This window comes from Mobula birostris, chromosome 25, assembly GCF_030028105.1.
Source record: "Mobula birostris isolate sMobBir1 chromosome 25, sMobBir1.hap1, whole genome shotgun sequence".
Lineage (NCBI taxonomy): Eukaryota > Metazoa > Chordata > Chondrichthyes > Myliobatiformes > Myliobatidae > Mobula > Mobula birostris.
Genome location: NC_092394.1, coordinates 59,476,223 through 59,492,912, shown reverse-complemented (window position 1 = coordinate 59,492,912; position 16,690 = coordinate 59,476,223). Strand labels below are relative to the sequence as shown.

At 51.5% G+C, this 16,690-nt stretch overlaps 1 protein-coding gene across 1 annotated transcript in view; it reads right to left on the bottom strand.

The window, feature by feature from the left end:
• The window catches only part of LOC140187774 (glutathione S-transferase theta-1-like), a 66,130-nt gene that overhangs the window by 43,380 nt on the left and 6,060 nt on the right, over positions 1–16,690 (bottom strand). Inside the window, exon 2 of the mRNA XM_072243471.1 lies at positions 16,590–16,677. Within this exon, the coding sequence (XP_072099572.1) occupies positions 16,590–16,677 (88 nt within the window). The remainder of the gene's footprint in view (positions 1–16,589; positions 16,678–16,690) is intronic.

Genomic DNA, 16,690 nt, shown 5'->3' with positions numbered 1-16,690 from the left:
ACTGGATCCTGACTCCAGGCAGGGACACAAACAGTGACACTGGATCCTGACCCCAGGCAGAGACACAAATGGTGACACTGGATCCTGACCCCAGGCAGAGTCACAAACTGCGACATTGGGTCCTGACCCCAGGCAGAGACACAGTGACACTGGATCCTGACCCCAGGCGGAGACACAGTGACACTGGATCCTGACCCCAGGCAGGGACACAAACGGTGACACTGGATCCTGACCCCAGGCAGAGACACAAACGGTGACACTGGATCCTGACCCCAGGCGGAGACACAAACGGTGACACTGGATCCTGACCCCAGGCAGAGTCACGGTGACACTGGATCCTGACCCCAGGCAGAGACACAAACTGTGACACTGGATCCTGACCCCAGGCAGTGGCACAAACCGTGATACTGGATCCTGGTCCCCAGAAAGAGGTGCAAACTGCGATACTGAATCCAGGACCGACCCCCCCCCCCCCCAGCAGAGAGACAAACAGTGACACTGGATCCTGACCCCAGGCAGAGGCACAACCAGTGACACTGGATCCTGACTCCAGGCAGAGACACAAACAGTGACACTGGGTCCTGACCCCAGGCAGAGACACGTTGACACTGGATCCTGACCCCAGGCGGAGACACAGTGACACTGGATCCTGACTCCAGGCAGGGACACAAACAGTGACACTGGATCCTGACCCCAGGCAGAGACACAAACGGTGACACTGGATCCTGACCCCAGGCAGAGTCACAAACTGCGACATTGGGTCCTGACCCCAGGCAGAGACACAGTGACACTGGATCCTGCCCCCCCAGGCAGAGTCACAGTGACACTGGATCCTGACCCCAGGCGGAGACACAGTGACACTGGATCCTGACCCCAGGCAGGGACACAAACGGTGACACTGGATCCTGACCCCAGGCAGAGACACAAACGGTGACACTGGATCCTGACCCCAGGCGGAGACACAAACGGTGACACTGGATCCTGACCCCAGGCAGAGTCACGGTGACACTGGATCCTGACCCCAGGCAGAGACACCGTGACACTGGATCCTGACCCCAGGCAGAGTCAGAGTGACACTAGATTCTGACCCCAGGCAGAGACACAAACTGTGACACTGGATCCTGACCCCAGGCAGTGGCACAAACCGTGATACTGGATCCTGGTCCCCAGAAAGAGGTGCAAACTGCGATACTGAATCCAGGACCGACCCCCCCCCCCCAGCAGAGAGACAAACAGTGACACTGGATCCTGACCCCAGGCAGAGACACAGTGACACTGGATCCTGACCCCAGGCAGAGGCGCAAACCGTGACACTAGATCCTGACCCCAGGCGGAGACACAAACTGCGACACTAGATCCTGACTCCAGGCGGAGACACAGTGACACTGGATCCTGACCCCAGGTGGAGTCACAGTGACACTGGATCCTGACTCCAGGCAGAGACACAAACAGTGACACTGGATCCTGGCCCCAGGCAGAGGCGCAAACCGTGACACTGGATCCTGACTCCAGGCAGAGACACAAACAGTGACACTGGATCCTGACCCCAGGCAGAGGCACAACCAGTGACACTGGATCCTGACTCCAGGCAGAGACACAAACAGTGACACTGGTTCCTGACCCCAGGCAGTGGCACAAACCGTGATACTGGATCCTGGTCCCCAGAAAGAGGTGCAAACTGCGATACTGAATCCAGGACCGACACCCCCCCCCCCCCAGCAGAGAGACAAACAGTGACACTGGATCCTGACCCCAGGCAGAGACACAGTGACACTGGATCCTGACCCCAGTCAGAGACACAAACAGTGACACTGGATCCTGACCCCAGGCAGAGGCACAACCAGTGACACTGGATCCTGACTCCAGGCAGAGACACAAACAGTGACACTGGGTCCTGACCCCAGGCAGAGACACGTTGACACTGGATCCTGACCCCAGGCGGAGACACAGTGACACTGGATCCTGACTCCAGGCAGGGACACAAACAGTGACACTGGATCCTGACCCCAGGCAGAGACACAAACGGTGACACTGGATCCTGACCCCAGGCAGAGTCACAAACTGCGACATTGGGTCCTGACCCCAGGCAGAGACACAGTGACACTGGATCCTGCCCCCCCCCCAGGCAGAGTCACAGTGACACTGGATCCTGACCCCAGGCGGAGACACAGTGACACTGGATCCTGACCCCAGGCAGGGACACAAACGGTGACACTGGATCCTGACCCCAGGCAGAGACACAAACGGTGACACTGGATCCTGACCCCAGGCGGAGACACAAACGGTGACACTGGATCCTGACCCCAGGCAGAGTCACGGTGACACTGGATCCTGACCCCAGGCAGAGACACCGTGACACTGGATCCTGACCCCAGGCAGAGTCAGAGTGACACTAGATTCTGACCCCAGGCAGAGACACAAACTGTGACACTGGATCCTGACCCCAGGCAGTGGCACAAACCGTGATACTGGATCCTGGTCCCCAGAAAGAGGTGCAAACTGCGATACTGAATCCAGGACCGACCCCCCCCCCCCAGCAGAGAGACAAACAGTGACACTGGATCCTGACCACAGGCAGAGGCGCAAACCGTGACACTGGATCCTGACCCCAGGCAGAGCCACAAACTGTGACATTGGATCCTGACCCCAGGCAGAGTCACAAATTGTGACACTGGATCCTGACCCCAGTCAGGGTCATAGTGACACTGGATCCTGACCCCAGGCAGGGTCACAAACTGCGACATTGGATCCTGACCGCAGGCAGAGCCACAAATTGCGACACTAGATCCTGACCCCAGGCAGAGACACAGTAACACTGGATCCTGGCCCCCCCCAGGCAGAGTCACAGTGACACTGGATCCTGACCCCAGGCAGAGACACAAACTGTGACACTGGATCCTGACCCCAGGCAGAGGGACAAACCGCGACACTGGATCCTGGCCCCCAGAAAGAGGTGCAAACTGCGACATTGGATCCTGACCCCAGGCAGAGACACAAACAGTGACACTGGATCCTGACCCCAGGCATGGTCACAGTGACACTGGATCCTGAACCCAGGCAGAGACACAAACAGTGACACTAGATCCTGACCCCAGGCAGAGACACAGTGACACTGGATCCTGACACACACACCCCCGGCAGAGTCACAAACAGTGACACTGGATCTTGACCCCAGGCAGAGACACAAACAGTTACACTGGATCCTGACCCCAGGCAGAGTCACAGTAACACTGGGTCCTGACCCCAGACAGGGTCACAGTGACACTGGATCCTGACCTCAGGCAGAGTCACAAACTGCGACATTGGATCCTGACCCTAGCAGAGACACAAACAGTGACACCGGATCGTGAACCCAGGCAGAGTCACAAACGGTGACACTGGATCCTTAACCCTGGCAGGGTTACAAACAGTGACACTGGATCCTGACCCCAGGCAGAGACACTGTGACACTGGATTCTGACCCCAGGCAGAGTCACAAACAGTGACACTGGATCCTGACCCCAGTCAGGGTCACAGTGACACTGGATCCTGAACCCAGGCAGAGACACAAACAGTGACACTGGATCCTGACCCCAGGCAGGGTCACAAACTGCGACATTGGATCCCGACCCCAGGCAGAGCCACAAATTGTGACACTAGATCCTGACCCCAGGCAGAGACACAGTAACACTGGATCCTGCCCCCCCCCCCCAGGCAGAGTCACAGTGACGCTGGATCCTGACCCCAAGCAGAGTCACAAACAGTGACACTGGATCCTGACTCCAGGCAGAGACACAAACAGTGACACTGGTTCCTGACCCCAGGCAGAATCACAAACTGCGACATTGGGTCCTGACCCCAGGCAGAGACACGTTGACACTGGATCCTGACCCCAGGCGGAGACACAGTGACACTGGATCCTGACCCCAGGCAGAGACACAAACAGTGACACTGGATCCTGACCCCAGGCAGAGACGCAAATGGTGACACTGGATCCTGACCTCAGGCACAGTCACAGTGACACTGGATCCTGACCCCAGGCAGAGACACCGTGACACTGGATCCTGACCCCAGGCAGAGTCAGAGTGACACTAGAACCTGGCCCCAGGCAGAGTCACAAACTGTGACACTGGATCCTGACCCCAGGCAGAGTCACAGTGACACTAGATTCTGACCCCAGGCAGAGACACAAACTGTGACACTGGATCCTGACCCCAGGCAGTGGCACAGTGACACTGGATCCTGACCCCAGGCAGTGGCACAAACCGTGATACTGGATCCTGGTCCCCAGAAAGAGGTGCAAACTGCGATACTGAATCCAGGACCGACCCCCCCCCCAGCAGAGAGACAAACAGTGACACTGGATCCTGACCCCAGGCAGAGACACAGTGACACTGGATCCTGACCCCAGGCAGAGGCGCAAACCGTGACACTAGATCCTGACCCCAGGCGGAGACACAAACTGCGACACTAGATCCTGACTCCAGGCGGAGACACAGTGACACTGGATCCTGACCCCAGGTGGAGTCACAGTGACACTGGATCCTGACTCCAGGCAGAGACACAAACAGTGACACTGGATCCTGGCCCCAGGCAGAGGCGCAAACCGTGACACTGGATCCTGACTCCAGGCAGAGACACAAACAGTGACACTGGATCCTGACCCCAGGCAGAGGCACAACCAGTGACACTGGATCCTGACTCCAGGCAGAGACACAAACAGTGACACTGGTTCCTGACCCCAGGCAGAGACACGTTGACACTGGATCCTGACCCCAGGCGTAGACACAGTGACACTGGATCCTGACCCCAGGCGGGGACACAAACGGTGACACTGGATCCTGACCCCAGGCAGAGACACGAACGGTGACACTGGATCCTGACCCCGGGCAGAGACACAAACGGTGACACTGGATCCTGACCCCAGGCAGAGTCACAGTGACACTGGATCCTGACCCCAGGCAGAGCCACCGTGACACTGGATCCTGACCCCAGGCAGAGTCAGAGTGACACTAGAACCTGACCCCAGGCAGAGTCACAAACTGTGCCACTGGATCCTGACCCCAGGCAGAGTCACAGTGACACTAGATTCTGACCCCAGGCAGAGACACAAACTGTGACACTGGATCCTGACCCCAGGCAGTGGCACAAACCGTGATACTGGATCCTGGTCCCCAGAAAGAGGTGCAAACTGCGATACTGAATCCAGGACCGACCCCCCCCCCCAGCAGAGAGACAAACAGTGACACTGGATCCTGACCCCAGGCAGAGACACAGTGACACTGGATCCTGACCCCAGGCAGAGGCGCAAACCGTGACACTGGATCCTGACCCCAGTCAGAGACACAAACAGTGTCACTGGATCCTGGCCCCAGGCAGAGGCACAACCAGTGACACTGGATCCTGACTCCAGGCAGAGACACAAACAGTGACACTGGATCCTGACCCCAGGCAGAGTCACAAACTGCGACATTGGATTCCGACCGCAGGCAGAGTCACAGTGACACTGGATCCTGGCCCCAGGCAGAGACAAAAAAAGAGACACTAGATCCAGACCCCAGTCAGAGACACAAACAGTGACACTAGATCCTGACCCCAGGCAGAGTCACAAACTGCGACACTGGATCCTGACCCCCGGGCAGAGTCACAGTGACACTGGATCCTCACCCCAGGCGGAGTCACAGTGACACTGGATCCTGGCCCCAGGCGGAGTCACAGTGACACTGGATCCTGACTCCAGGCAGCGTCACAGTGACACTGGATCCTGACTCCAGGCAGCGTCACAGTGACACTGGATCCTGACCCCAGGCAGAGACACAAACAGTGACACTGGATCCTGACCCCAGTCAGAGGCACAAACATTGACACTGGATCCTGACCCCAGGCAGAGACACAGTAACACTGGGTCCTGACCCCAGACAGGGTCACAGTGACACTGGATCCTGACCTCAGGCAGAGTCACAAACTGCGACATTGGATCCTGACCCCAGCAGAGACACAAACAGTGACACCGGATCGTGAACCCAGGCAGAGTCACAAACGGTGACACTGGATCCTTAACCCTGGCAGGGTTACAAACAGTGACACTGGATCCTGACCCCAGGCAGAGACACTGTGACACTGGATCCTGACCCCAGGCAGAGTCACAAACAGTGACACTGGATCCTGAACCCAGGCAGAGACACAAACAGTGACACTGGATCCTGACCCCAGGCAGGGTCACAAACTGCGACATTGGATCCTGAACCCAGGCAGAGACACAAACAGTGACACTGGATCCTGACCCCAGGCAGGGTCACAAACTGCGACATTGGATCCTGACCCCAGGCAGAGCCACAAACTGCGACATTGGATCCTGACCCCAGGCAGAGTCACAAATTGTGACACTGGATCCTGACCCCAGTCAGGGTCATAGTGACACTGGATCCTGAACCCAGGCAGAGACACAAACAGTGACACTGTATCCTGACCCCAGGCAGGGTCACAAACTGCGACATTGGATCCTGACCGCAGGCAGAGCCACAAATTGCGACACTAGATCCTGACCCCAGGCAGAGGCACAGTAACACTGGATCCTGCCCACCCCCAGGCAGAGTCACAGTGACGCTGGATCCTGACCCCAAGCAGAGACACAAACAGTGACACTGGATCCTGACCCCAGGCAGAGTCACAAACAGTGACACTGGATCCTGGCCCCAGGCAGGGTCACAGTGACACTGGATCCTGAACCCAGGCAGAGTCACAAACAGTGACACTAGATCCTGACCCCAGGCAGAGCCACAAACTGCGACACTAGATCCTGACCCCAGGCAGAGTCACAAACTGCGACATTGGATCCTGACCCCAGGCAGAGCCACAAACTGCGACACTAGATCCTGACCCCAGGCGGAGACACAGTGACACTGGATCCTGACCCCAGGTGGAGTCACAGTGACACTGGATCCTGACTCCAGGCAGAGACACAGTGACACTGGATCCTGACCCCAGGCAGAGGCGCAAACCGTGACACTGGGTCCTGACCCCAGTCAGAGACACAAACAGTGACACTGGATCCTGACTCCAGGCAGAGACACAAACAGTGACACTGGATCCTGACCCCAGGCAGAGGCACAACCAGTGACACTGGATCCTGACTCCAGGCAGAGACACAAACAGTGACACTGGTTCCTGACCCCAGGCAGAGTCACAAACTGCGACATTGGGTCCTGACCCCAGGCAGAGACACGTTGACACTGGATCCTGACCCCAGGCGGAGACGCAGTGAAACTGGATCCTGACCCCAGGCAGGGACACAAACAGTGACACTGGATCCTGACCCCAGGCAGAGTCACAGTGACACTGGATCCTGACCCCAGGCAGAGACACTGTGACACTGGATCCTGACCCCAGGCAGAGTCAGAGTGACACTAGAACCTGACCCCAGGCAGAGTCACAAACTGTGACACTGGATCCTGACCCCAGGCAGAGTCACAGTGACACTGGATCCTGACCCCAGGCAGAGACAAAAAAAGAGACACTAGATCCAGACCCCAGTCAGAGACACAAACCGTGACACTAGATCCTGACCCCAGGCAGAGTCACAAACTGCAACACTGGATCCTGACCCCCGGGCAGAGTCACAGTGACACTGGATCCTGACCCCAGGCGGAGTCACAGTGACACTGGATCCTGACCCCAGGCAGAGACACAAACAGTGACACTAGATCCTGACCCCAGGCAGAGACACAGTGACACTGGATCCTGACCCCAGGCAGAGACACAAACAGTGACACTGGATCTTGACCCCAGGCAAAGGCGCAGGCAGTGAAAGAGCTTGTACAGCTCCACTGCTCTTAGGGGCTGTCTGTGTGGAGTTTGCAGGTTCTCCCAGTAACTGCACTAGCTTTCCTTGGTTGCCCATCCTGATATGTCTTAAATGCTAGGGGAGCCTTTGCTCAATCCTCTGGGTGAAAATGTTCATAGTCATGTTTTATTGATCTCAAGGAAAATTGATTTTCGTTGCCCCAACCAAGAATAGAGTATAAATATATCAATATAAAACCATAAATAATTAAATAGTAATATGTAAATTATGCCAGGAAATAAGTCCAGGACCAGCCTATTGACCCTCCAAGGGAGGAGTTGTAAAGTTTGATGGCCACAGGCAGGAATGACCTCCTATGACGCTCAGTGTTGCATCTCAGTGGAATGAGTCCCTGGCTGAATGTACTCCTGTGCCCACCCAGTCCATTATGTAGTGGATGGGAGACATTGACCAAGATGGCATGCAACAGCCTCTTGGACAGCATCCTCTTTTCAGACACCACCGTCAGAGAGTCCAGTTCCATCCCCACAACATCACTGGCCTTACGAATGAGTTTGTTGATTCTGTTGGTGTCTGCTACCCTCAGCCTGCTGCCCCAGCACACAACAGCAAACATGATAGCACTGGCCACCACAGACTCGTAGAACATCCTCAGCATCGTCCAGCAGATGTTAAAGGATCTCAGTCTCCTCAGGAAGTAGAGACGGCTCTGACCCTTCTTGTAGACAGCCTCAGTGTTCTTTGACCAGTCCAGTTTATTGTCAATTCGTATCTCCAGTTATTTGTAATCCTCCACCGTGTCCACACTGACCCCCGGATGGAAACAGGGGTCACCGGTGCCTTAGCTCTCCTCAGGTCTACCACCAGCTCCTTAGTCTTTTTCACATTAAGCTGCAGATAATTCTGCTCACACCATGTGACAAAGTTTTCTACCGTAGCCCTGTACTCAGCCTCATCTCCCTTGCTGATGCATCCAACTATGGCAGAGTCATCTGAAAACTTCTGAAGATGACAAGACTCTGTGCAGTAGTTGAAGTCCGAGGTGTAAATGGTGAAGAGAAAGGGAGACAAGACAGTCCCCTGTGGAGCCCCAGTGCTGCTGATCACTCTGTCGGACACACAGTGTTGCAAGCACACGTACGGCGGTCTGCCAGTCAATAATCAAGAATCCATGATACCAGGAAAGCATCCACCTGCATCACTGTCAGCTTCTCCCCCAGCAGAGCAGGGCGGATGGTGTTGAACGCACTGGAGAAGTCAAAAAACATGACCCTCACAGTGCTCGCTGGCTTGTCCGGGTGGGAGTAGACACGGTCCAGCAGGTAGACGATGGCATCCTCAACTCCTAGTCGGGGCTGGTAGGTGAACTGGAGGGGATCTAAGTGTGGCCTGACCATAGGCCGGAGCAGCTCCAGAACAAGACTCTCCAGGGTCTTCATGATGTGGGAGGTCAATGCCACCGGTCTGTAGTCATTGAGGCTGCCGGGGTGCGGCGTCTTCGGCACAGGGACGAGGCAGGAACCCTTCCACAGCACAGGAACCCTCCGGAGCCTCAGGCTCAGGTTGAAGACATGGTGAAGTACTCCACATAACTGAGGGGCACAGGCTTTGAGCACCCTGGTACTGACACCATCCGGTCCTGCAGCCTTGCTTGGTTTGAGACGTTTCAGCTGCCTTCTCACCTGTTCAGCTGTGAAGCCCACCGTGGTGGTTTCATGTGGGGAAGGGGTATAGTCATGAGAGCAGGGTGGGGGACTGTGAGGAGGGGTAGGAGGGGAGAGTGGAATATGTGTTGGTTGGGGGCCGACAACAGATGGCTCATGTGTGGGATGGGCAGGAGCCACAATGTCAAATCTGTTAAAGAACAGGTTAAGTTCGTTGGCCCTGTCCACACTGCCTTCAGCTCCTCTGTCGCAAGTTTGCCGGAACCCAGTGATGGTCCTCATCCCCCTCCAGACCTCTCTCATGTTGTTCTGCTGGAGTTTCCACTCAAGCTTCCTCCTGTACCTGTCTTTAGCCTCCCTGATTCTGGCTTTCAGGTCCCTCTGTATTGCCCTCAGCTCCTCCCTATTTCTATCTCTAAACGCCCTCTTTTTAGCGTTCAGGATGTCCTTAATGTCCTTTGTCACCCATGGCTTGTTATTTGAATAACAAAGGACAGTTCTTGTCGGAACATTGCAGTCCACACAGAAGTTGATGTAACCAGTGATGCACTCTGTGAGCCCATCAATATCCTCTCCATGTGGCTCACAGAGTGCCTGCCAGTCTGTCACCTCTAAACAACCCTGGAGCGCCTCATAAGCCTCCTCCGACCAATTCCTCACTGTCCTCGAGGTTGCAGGTTTACTCTTCACCAGAGACACGTAGCAGAGTTTTAGATGCACCAGGTTGTGATCTGACCTTCCCAATGGGGGCGGGGGAAGGGGAGAGGAGCTGTATGCATCCTTAACGTTAGCGTACATCAAATCCAGAGTCCTCTCCCCTCTGGTTGTACAGCTCACGTGCCGCATGAAGTTGGGCAGTGTCCTAGCCATGGTAACATGGTTGAAGTCACCCGAGATGGTAATGAGGGCACTCGGGTGCTGGGTTTGTAATCTGGCTATGACGGTGTAAATGATGTTACACACCGACATCGGGTTGGCAGAGGGAGGGATGTACACAACAACCACAATTGACTCCTGGCTAGCGCCGTCAACTCGTCCACTTTATTACCCAGCGATCTCACATTGCCCATGATGAGAGAGGGGAGACACGGTTTATAACTTCTCTTCTCCATAAGCCTCTGTTGTCTTGACCCGGTCCTCATCCCTCGCCTTTTTGATCCCCCTCTGCATCCTCTGTGTGTTTTCCTCCAGATTTCTTCCTCAGATCTCCTCTGGACAAATCTCCCACAACCTCTGACCTCAGCGATTGGAAAAATATATTTCTCACCAACCATCCTCGTGTTGCTTTAAGTAAAAGCTAATCTCTGCTCGGGTTCAAAGTTCAAAAGTTCAAAGTAAATTTATTATCAAATTACAGACATATCACCATATACAACCATAAGATTCATTTTTGCAGGCAATTCTCAATAAATCCAAACACTATAATAGAATCAATGAAAGATCGCACCACGCAATGTGCAAAAGACACAAACTGAGCAAAAAGATTCAAAAAGAAAGAAGAAATAATAAATTAACAACTGAGCAGTAACTATTGATAACATGAGATGGAAGTCCTTTAAAGTGAGTCCATAGGTTGTGGGAACAGTTCAGTAATGGGGTAAGTGAAGTTATCCCCTTCAGTTCAAGAGCCTGAGCCTGATGGTTGAGGGATAATAACTTCCTGAACCTGGTGGTGAGAGTCCTGAGGCTCTTGTACCTTCTTCCTGAAGGCAGCAGCGAGAATGAGCATGGCCGAGGTGGTGGGGATCCCTGGTGATGGATGCTGCTTCCCTGTGATAACACACTGCAGATGTGCTCATGGTGGAGAGGGCTTAACCTGACATGGACTGGGCCGTATCCATTACTTTTTGTAGGATTTTCCGTTCAAGGGCATTGGTGTTTCCAAAGCAGATTGTGATGCAGCCAGTCAATATAGTCTCCACCACACATCTATAAAAAATTTGTCAAAGTTTTAGATGTCATGCTGAATCTTCACAAACTCCTAAGGAAGCTGAGGCACTGCTGGGTTTTCCTCCTAATTCCACTTGTGTGCTGGGCCCAGGAAGGCCTCTGAAATTATAACACTGAGGAGCTTGAAGTTTCTGGCTCTCTCCACCTCTGATCCCCCAATGACAACTGGCTCATGGACCACTGGTTTCCTCCTCCTGAAGTCAACAATCAGCTCCTTGGTCTTGCAGACATCGGTTAAGAGGTTGTTGTTATGGCACCACTCAGCCAGATTTTCAATCTCCCTCCTAAGTGCTGATTCATCACCATCTTTGACGCAGCCTACGACAGTGGTGTCATTAGCAAACTTGAACATGGCACTGGAGCTGTGCTTGGCCACACAGTCATTAGTGTAGAGCGAGTAGAGCAGGGTGCAGAGCTCACAGCCTTGTGGTGCACCTGTGCTGACGGACGTTGCCAACCTGAACTGACTGGGGTCTGCAAGTGAGGAAACTGAAGATCCAGTTGGAAAATGGTAGCAGTTTGGAAAAGACACAGAACTTACCGTGGGGACACCAAGTGACAGAGTGGTTGATCATTACAGTATTTGGATCACATTCAAATATTTCATATCACTATTCCATCTGCTAAAAGGTTCTGAAAGGAGCCAGATGAGGAGAAACTGCTTTTCCCAGGGGGTAGTGAGCCTGTGGAATTCTCTGCCCAGGGAAACAGTAGAGGTCTCCTCATCAAATGACAGTTAAGAAACAAAATGTTACATCCCAGGGGAATGAAGGGTTATTGGGAAAAGGCAGGTAGCTACAGCTGAGTCCAATGTCAGGTCCGAGAGCGGATGGCCAGTTCGCACTCCTGGTTCTGCTATTCCCATCTTCTGTCCACATGAACTTGTCCTTCATCCGAGAGGACAAACCACTTCAACTTTGACACATTTCATAGGTGTCAGCAGCATCCATTGTACACTCATTTCCGCTAACCGTGTGCTCACTGACTCTGTGCCAAACATTGTACACTCGTTTACACTAACCCTGTTCTGACACTGACTCTGTGCCAACCATTGTACACTCGTTTACACTAACCCTACTCCCACACTATCTCTGTGCCAACCACTGTACACTCATTTACACTAACCCTGTTCTCACACTGACTCTATGCCAACCATTGTACACTTGTTTACACTAACCCTGTTCTCACTGACTATTTGCCAACCATTGTACACTCGTTTACACTAACCCTGTTCTCACTAACTCTTTGCCAACCATTGTACACACATTTACAGTAACCCTGTCCTGACACTAACTCTGTGAACACCGTTGTACACTCGTTTACACTAACCCTGTTCTCACACCGACTCTGTGCCAACCATTGTACATTCGTTTACAGTAACCCTGTTCTCACACTAACTCTATGAACACCATTGTACACTCGTTTACACTAACCCTTGTCTCACCGACTTTGTCAACCATTGTACACTCGTTTACACTAACCCTGTTCTCACAGTAACTCTGTGTCAACCATTGTACACTCGTTTACACTAACCCTGTTCTCACACTGACTCCATGCCAACCATTGTACACTCATTTACACTAACCCTGTTCTCACACTAACTCTGTGCAACCATTGTATGCTCATTTACACTAACCCTGTTCTCATCGTAACTCTGTGCCAACCATTATACACTCATTTACACTAACCCTGTTCTCACACTGACTCTGTGCCAACCATTGTACACTTGTTTACACTAACCCTGTTCTCACTATTTGCCAACCATTGTACATTTGTTTACACTAACCTTGTTCTCACTGACTCTTTGCCAACCATTGTACACACATTTACACTAACCCTTTTCCCACACTAACTCTGTGCCAACCATTGTACACTCATTTACACTAACCCTGTTCTCACACTGACTCTGTGCCAACCATTGTACACTTGTTTACACTAAACCTGTTCTCACTATTTGCCAACCATTGTACTCTCATTTACACTAACCCTGTTCTCACTAACTCTGTGCCAACCATTGTACACTCGTTTACACTGTTCTCACGCTAATTCTTTGCCAACCATTGTACACTCGTTTACACTAACCCCGTTCTCACTGACTCCTTGCCAACCATTGTACACTCATTTACACCAACCCTATTCCCACACTAACTCTGTGCCAAGCATTGTACACTTGTTTACACTAACCCTGTTCTCACACTAACTCTGTTTAAACCACTGTACACCCGTTTACACTAACCCTATTCTCACACCGACCCTGTGGCAACCATTGTACACTCATTTATACTAACCCTGTTCTCACACAAACCCTGTGCCAACCACTGTACACACATTTACACTAACCCTGTTCTCACACTGACTCGGTGCCAACCATTGTACACTCATTTACACTAACCCTGTTCTCACACCAACTCTAAGCCAACCATTCAACACTCATTTACACTAACCGTATTCTCACACCGACACTGTGCCAACCATTGTACACATCGTTTACACTCACCATATTCTCACACTAACTTTGTGAACACTATTGTACACTCATTTACACTAACCCTGTTCTCACTGACTCTGCCAACCATTGTACACGCGTTTACACTAACCCTGTTCTCACTGACTCTCTACCAAGCATTGTACACTCATTTCTACTAACCCCGTTTTCACACAAACTCTGTGCCAACCGCTGAACACTCATTTACACTAACCCTGTTCTCACACCGACACTCTGCCATCCATTGTACACTCAATTACACTAAACCTGTTCTCACAGTAACTCTGTGCCGACTATTGTACACTTGTTTACACAAACCCTATTCCCACACTAACTCTGTGCCAACCATTGTTCAATCGTTTACACTAACCCTGTTCCCACACCGACTCTGTGCCAACCATTGAACACTCAATTACACTAACCGTGTTCTCACTGACCATTGCCAACCATTGTACACGCGTTTACACTAACCCTGTTCTCACTGACTCTCTACCAACCATTGTACACTCATTTTGACTAACCCTGTTCTCACACAAATGCTGTGCCAACCGCTGAACACTCATTTACACTAACCCTGTTCTCACACCGACTCAGTGCCATCCATTGTACACTCAATTACACTAACCCTGTTCTCACACCGACTCTGTGCCAACCATCGTACATTTGTTTACAGTAACCCTGTTCTCACACTAACTCTGTGAACAACATTGTACACTCGTTTACACTAACCCTTGTCTCACCGACTTTGACAACCATTGTACACTCATTTACACTAACCCTGTTTTCACTGACTCTGTGCCAACCATTGTACACTCATTTACACTAATCCTGTTCTCACACTGACTCCGTGCCAACCATTGTACACTCCTTTACACTAACCCTGTTCTCACACTAACTCTGTGCCAACCATTGTACATTCATTTACACTAACTCTGCTCTCACACTGACTCAGTGCCCACCATTGTACTCTCGTTTACACTAACCCTGTTCTCACACTAACTCTGTTTAAACCACTGTACACCCGTTTACACTAACCCTATTCTCACACCGACCCTGTGGCAACCATTGTACACCCATTTATACTAACCCTGTTCTCACACAATCCCTGAGCCAACCATTGTACACTCATTTACACTAACCCTGATCTCACACTGACTCTTTGACAACCATTCTACACTAACTTACACTAACTTTAGTCTCACACTGACTCAGTGCCAACCATTGTACACTCGTTTACACTAACCCTATTCTCACACCGACTCTGTGCCAACCATTGTACACTCGTTTACACTAACCCTGTTCTCACTGACTCCTTGTCAACCATTGTACACTCATTTACACTAACCCTTTTCTCATTGACTCTTTGCCAACCATTGTACACTCTTTTACACTAACCCTGTTCTCACACAAACTGTGTGCCAGCCATTGTACACTCATTTAAACTAACCCTGTTCTCACAGTAACTCTGTTCCAACCATTGTACACTCATTTACACTAACCCTGTTTTCACTGACTCTGTGCCAACCATTGTACACTCATTTACACTAATCCTGTTCTCACACTGACTCCGTGCCAACCATTGTACATTCATTTACACTAACACTGCTCTCACACTGACTCAGTGACCACCATTGTACACTTGTTTACACTAATCCTGTTCTCACAGTAACTCTGTGCAACCATTGTATGCTCACTTACACTAACCCTGTACTCACACTGACTGTGTCCCAACCATTGTACACTCATTTACACTAACCTTGGTCTCACACTGACTCAGTGCCAACCATTGTACTCTCGTTTACACTAACCCTGTTCTCACACTAACTCTGTTTAAACCACTGTACACCCGTTTACACTAACCCTATTCTCACACCGACCCTGTGGCAACCATTGTACACCCATTTATACTAACCCTGTTCTCACACAATCCCTGAGCCAACCATTGTACACTCATTTACACTAACCCTGATCTCACACTGACTCTTTGACAACCATTCTACACTAACTTACACTAACTTTAGTCTCACACTGACTCAGTGCCAACCATTGTACACTCGTTTACACTAACCCTATTCTCACATCGACTCTGTGCCAACCATTGTACACTCGTTTACACTAACCCTGTTCTCACTGACTCCTTGCCAACCATTGTACACTCATTTACACTAACCCTGTTCTCATTGACTCTTTGCCAACCACTGTACACTCTTTTACACTAACCCTGTTCTCACACAAACTGTGTGCCAGCCATTGTACACTCATTTACACTAACCCTGTTCTCACAGTAACTCTGTTCCAACCATTGTACACTCATTTACACTAACCCTATTCCCATACTAACTCTGTGCCAACCATTGTACACTCGTTTACACTAACCCTGTTCTCACTGACTCTGTGCCAACCATTGTACACTCATTTATACTAACCCTATTCTCACACTAACTCTGTGCCAATTATTGTACATTCATTTACACTAACCCTATTCCCATACTAACTCTGTGCCAACCATTGTACACTCGTTTACACTAACCCTGTTCTCACACCGACTCTGCGTCAACCATTTTCCATTTTCCTTCCTTCCTGAAGAGAACATCTTTTCTCAGGAGCTGGGGAATAAATCATTGGGGCTGAGGTGAGCCTTCTGTCTGACATCTGCTTTGCCTGCACTGACTTTGCTTCAGTATTTGGACCGTCAGGGTGCTCTCACCTCTCAGCCAGCACGAAGTCAGCATCCTTCAGAGCAGGCACCCGTCTTAGCAAGTTCACTTTGCCAAACTCCTCGCTGTACTGCTGCCCTGTGGAGAGGAA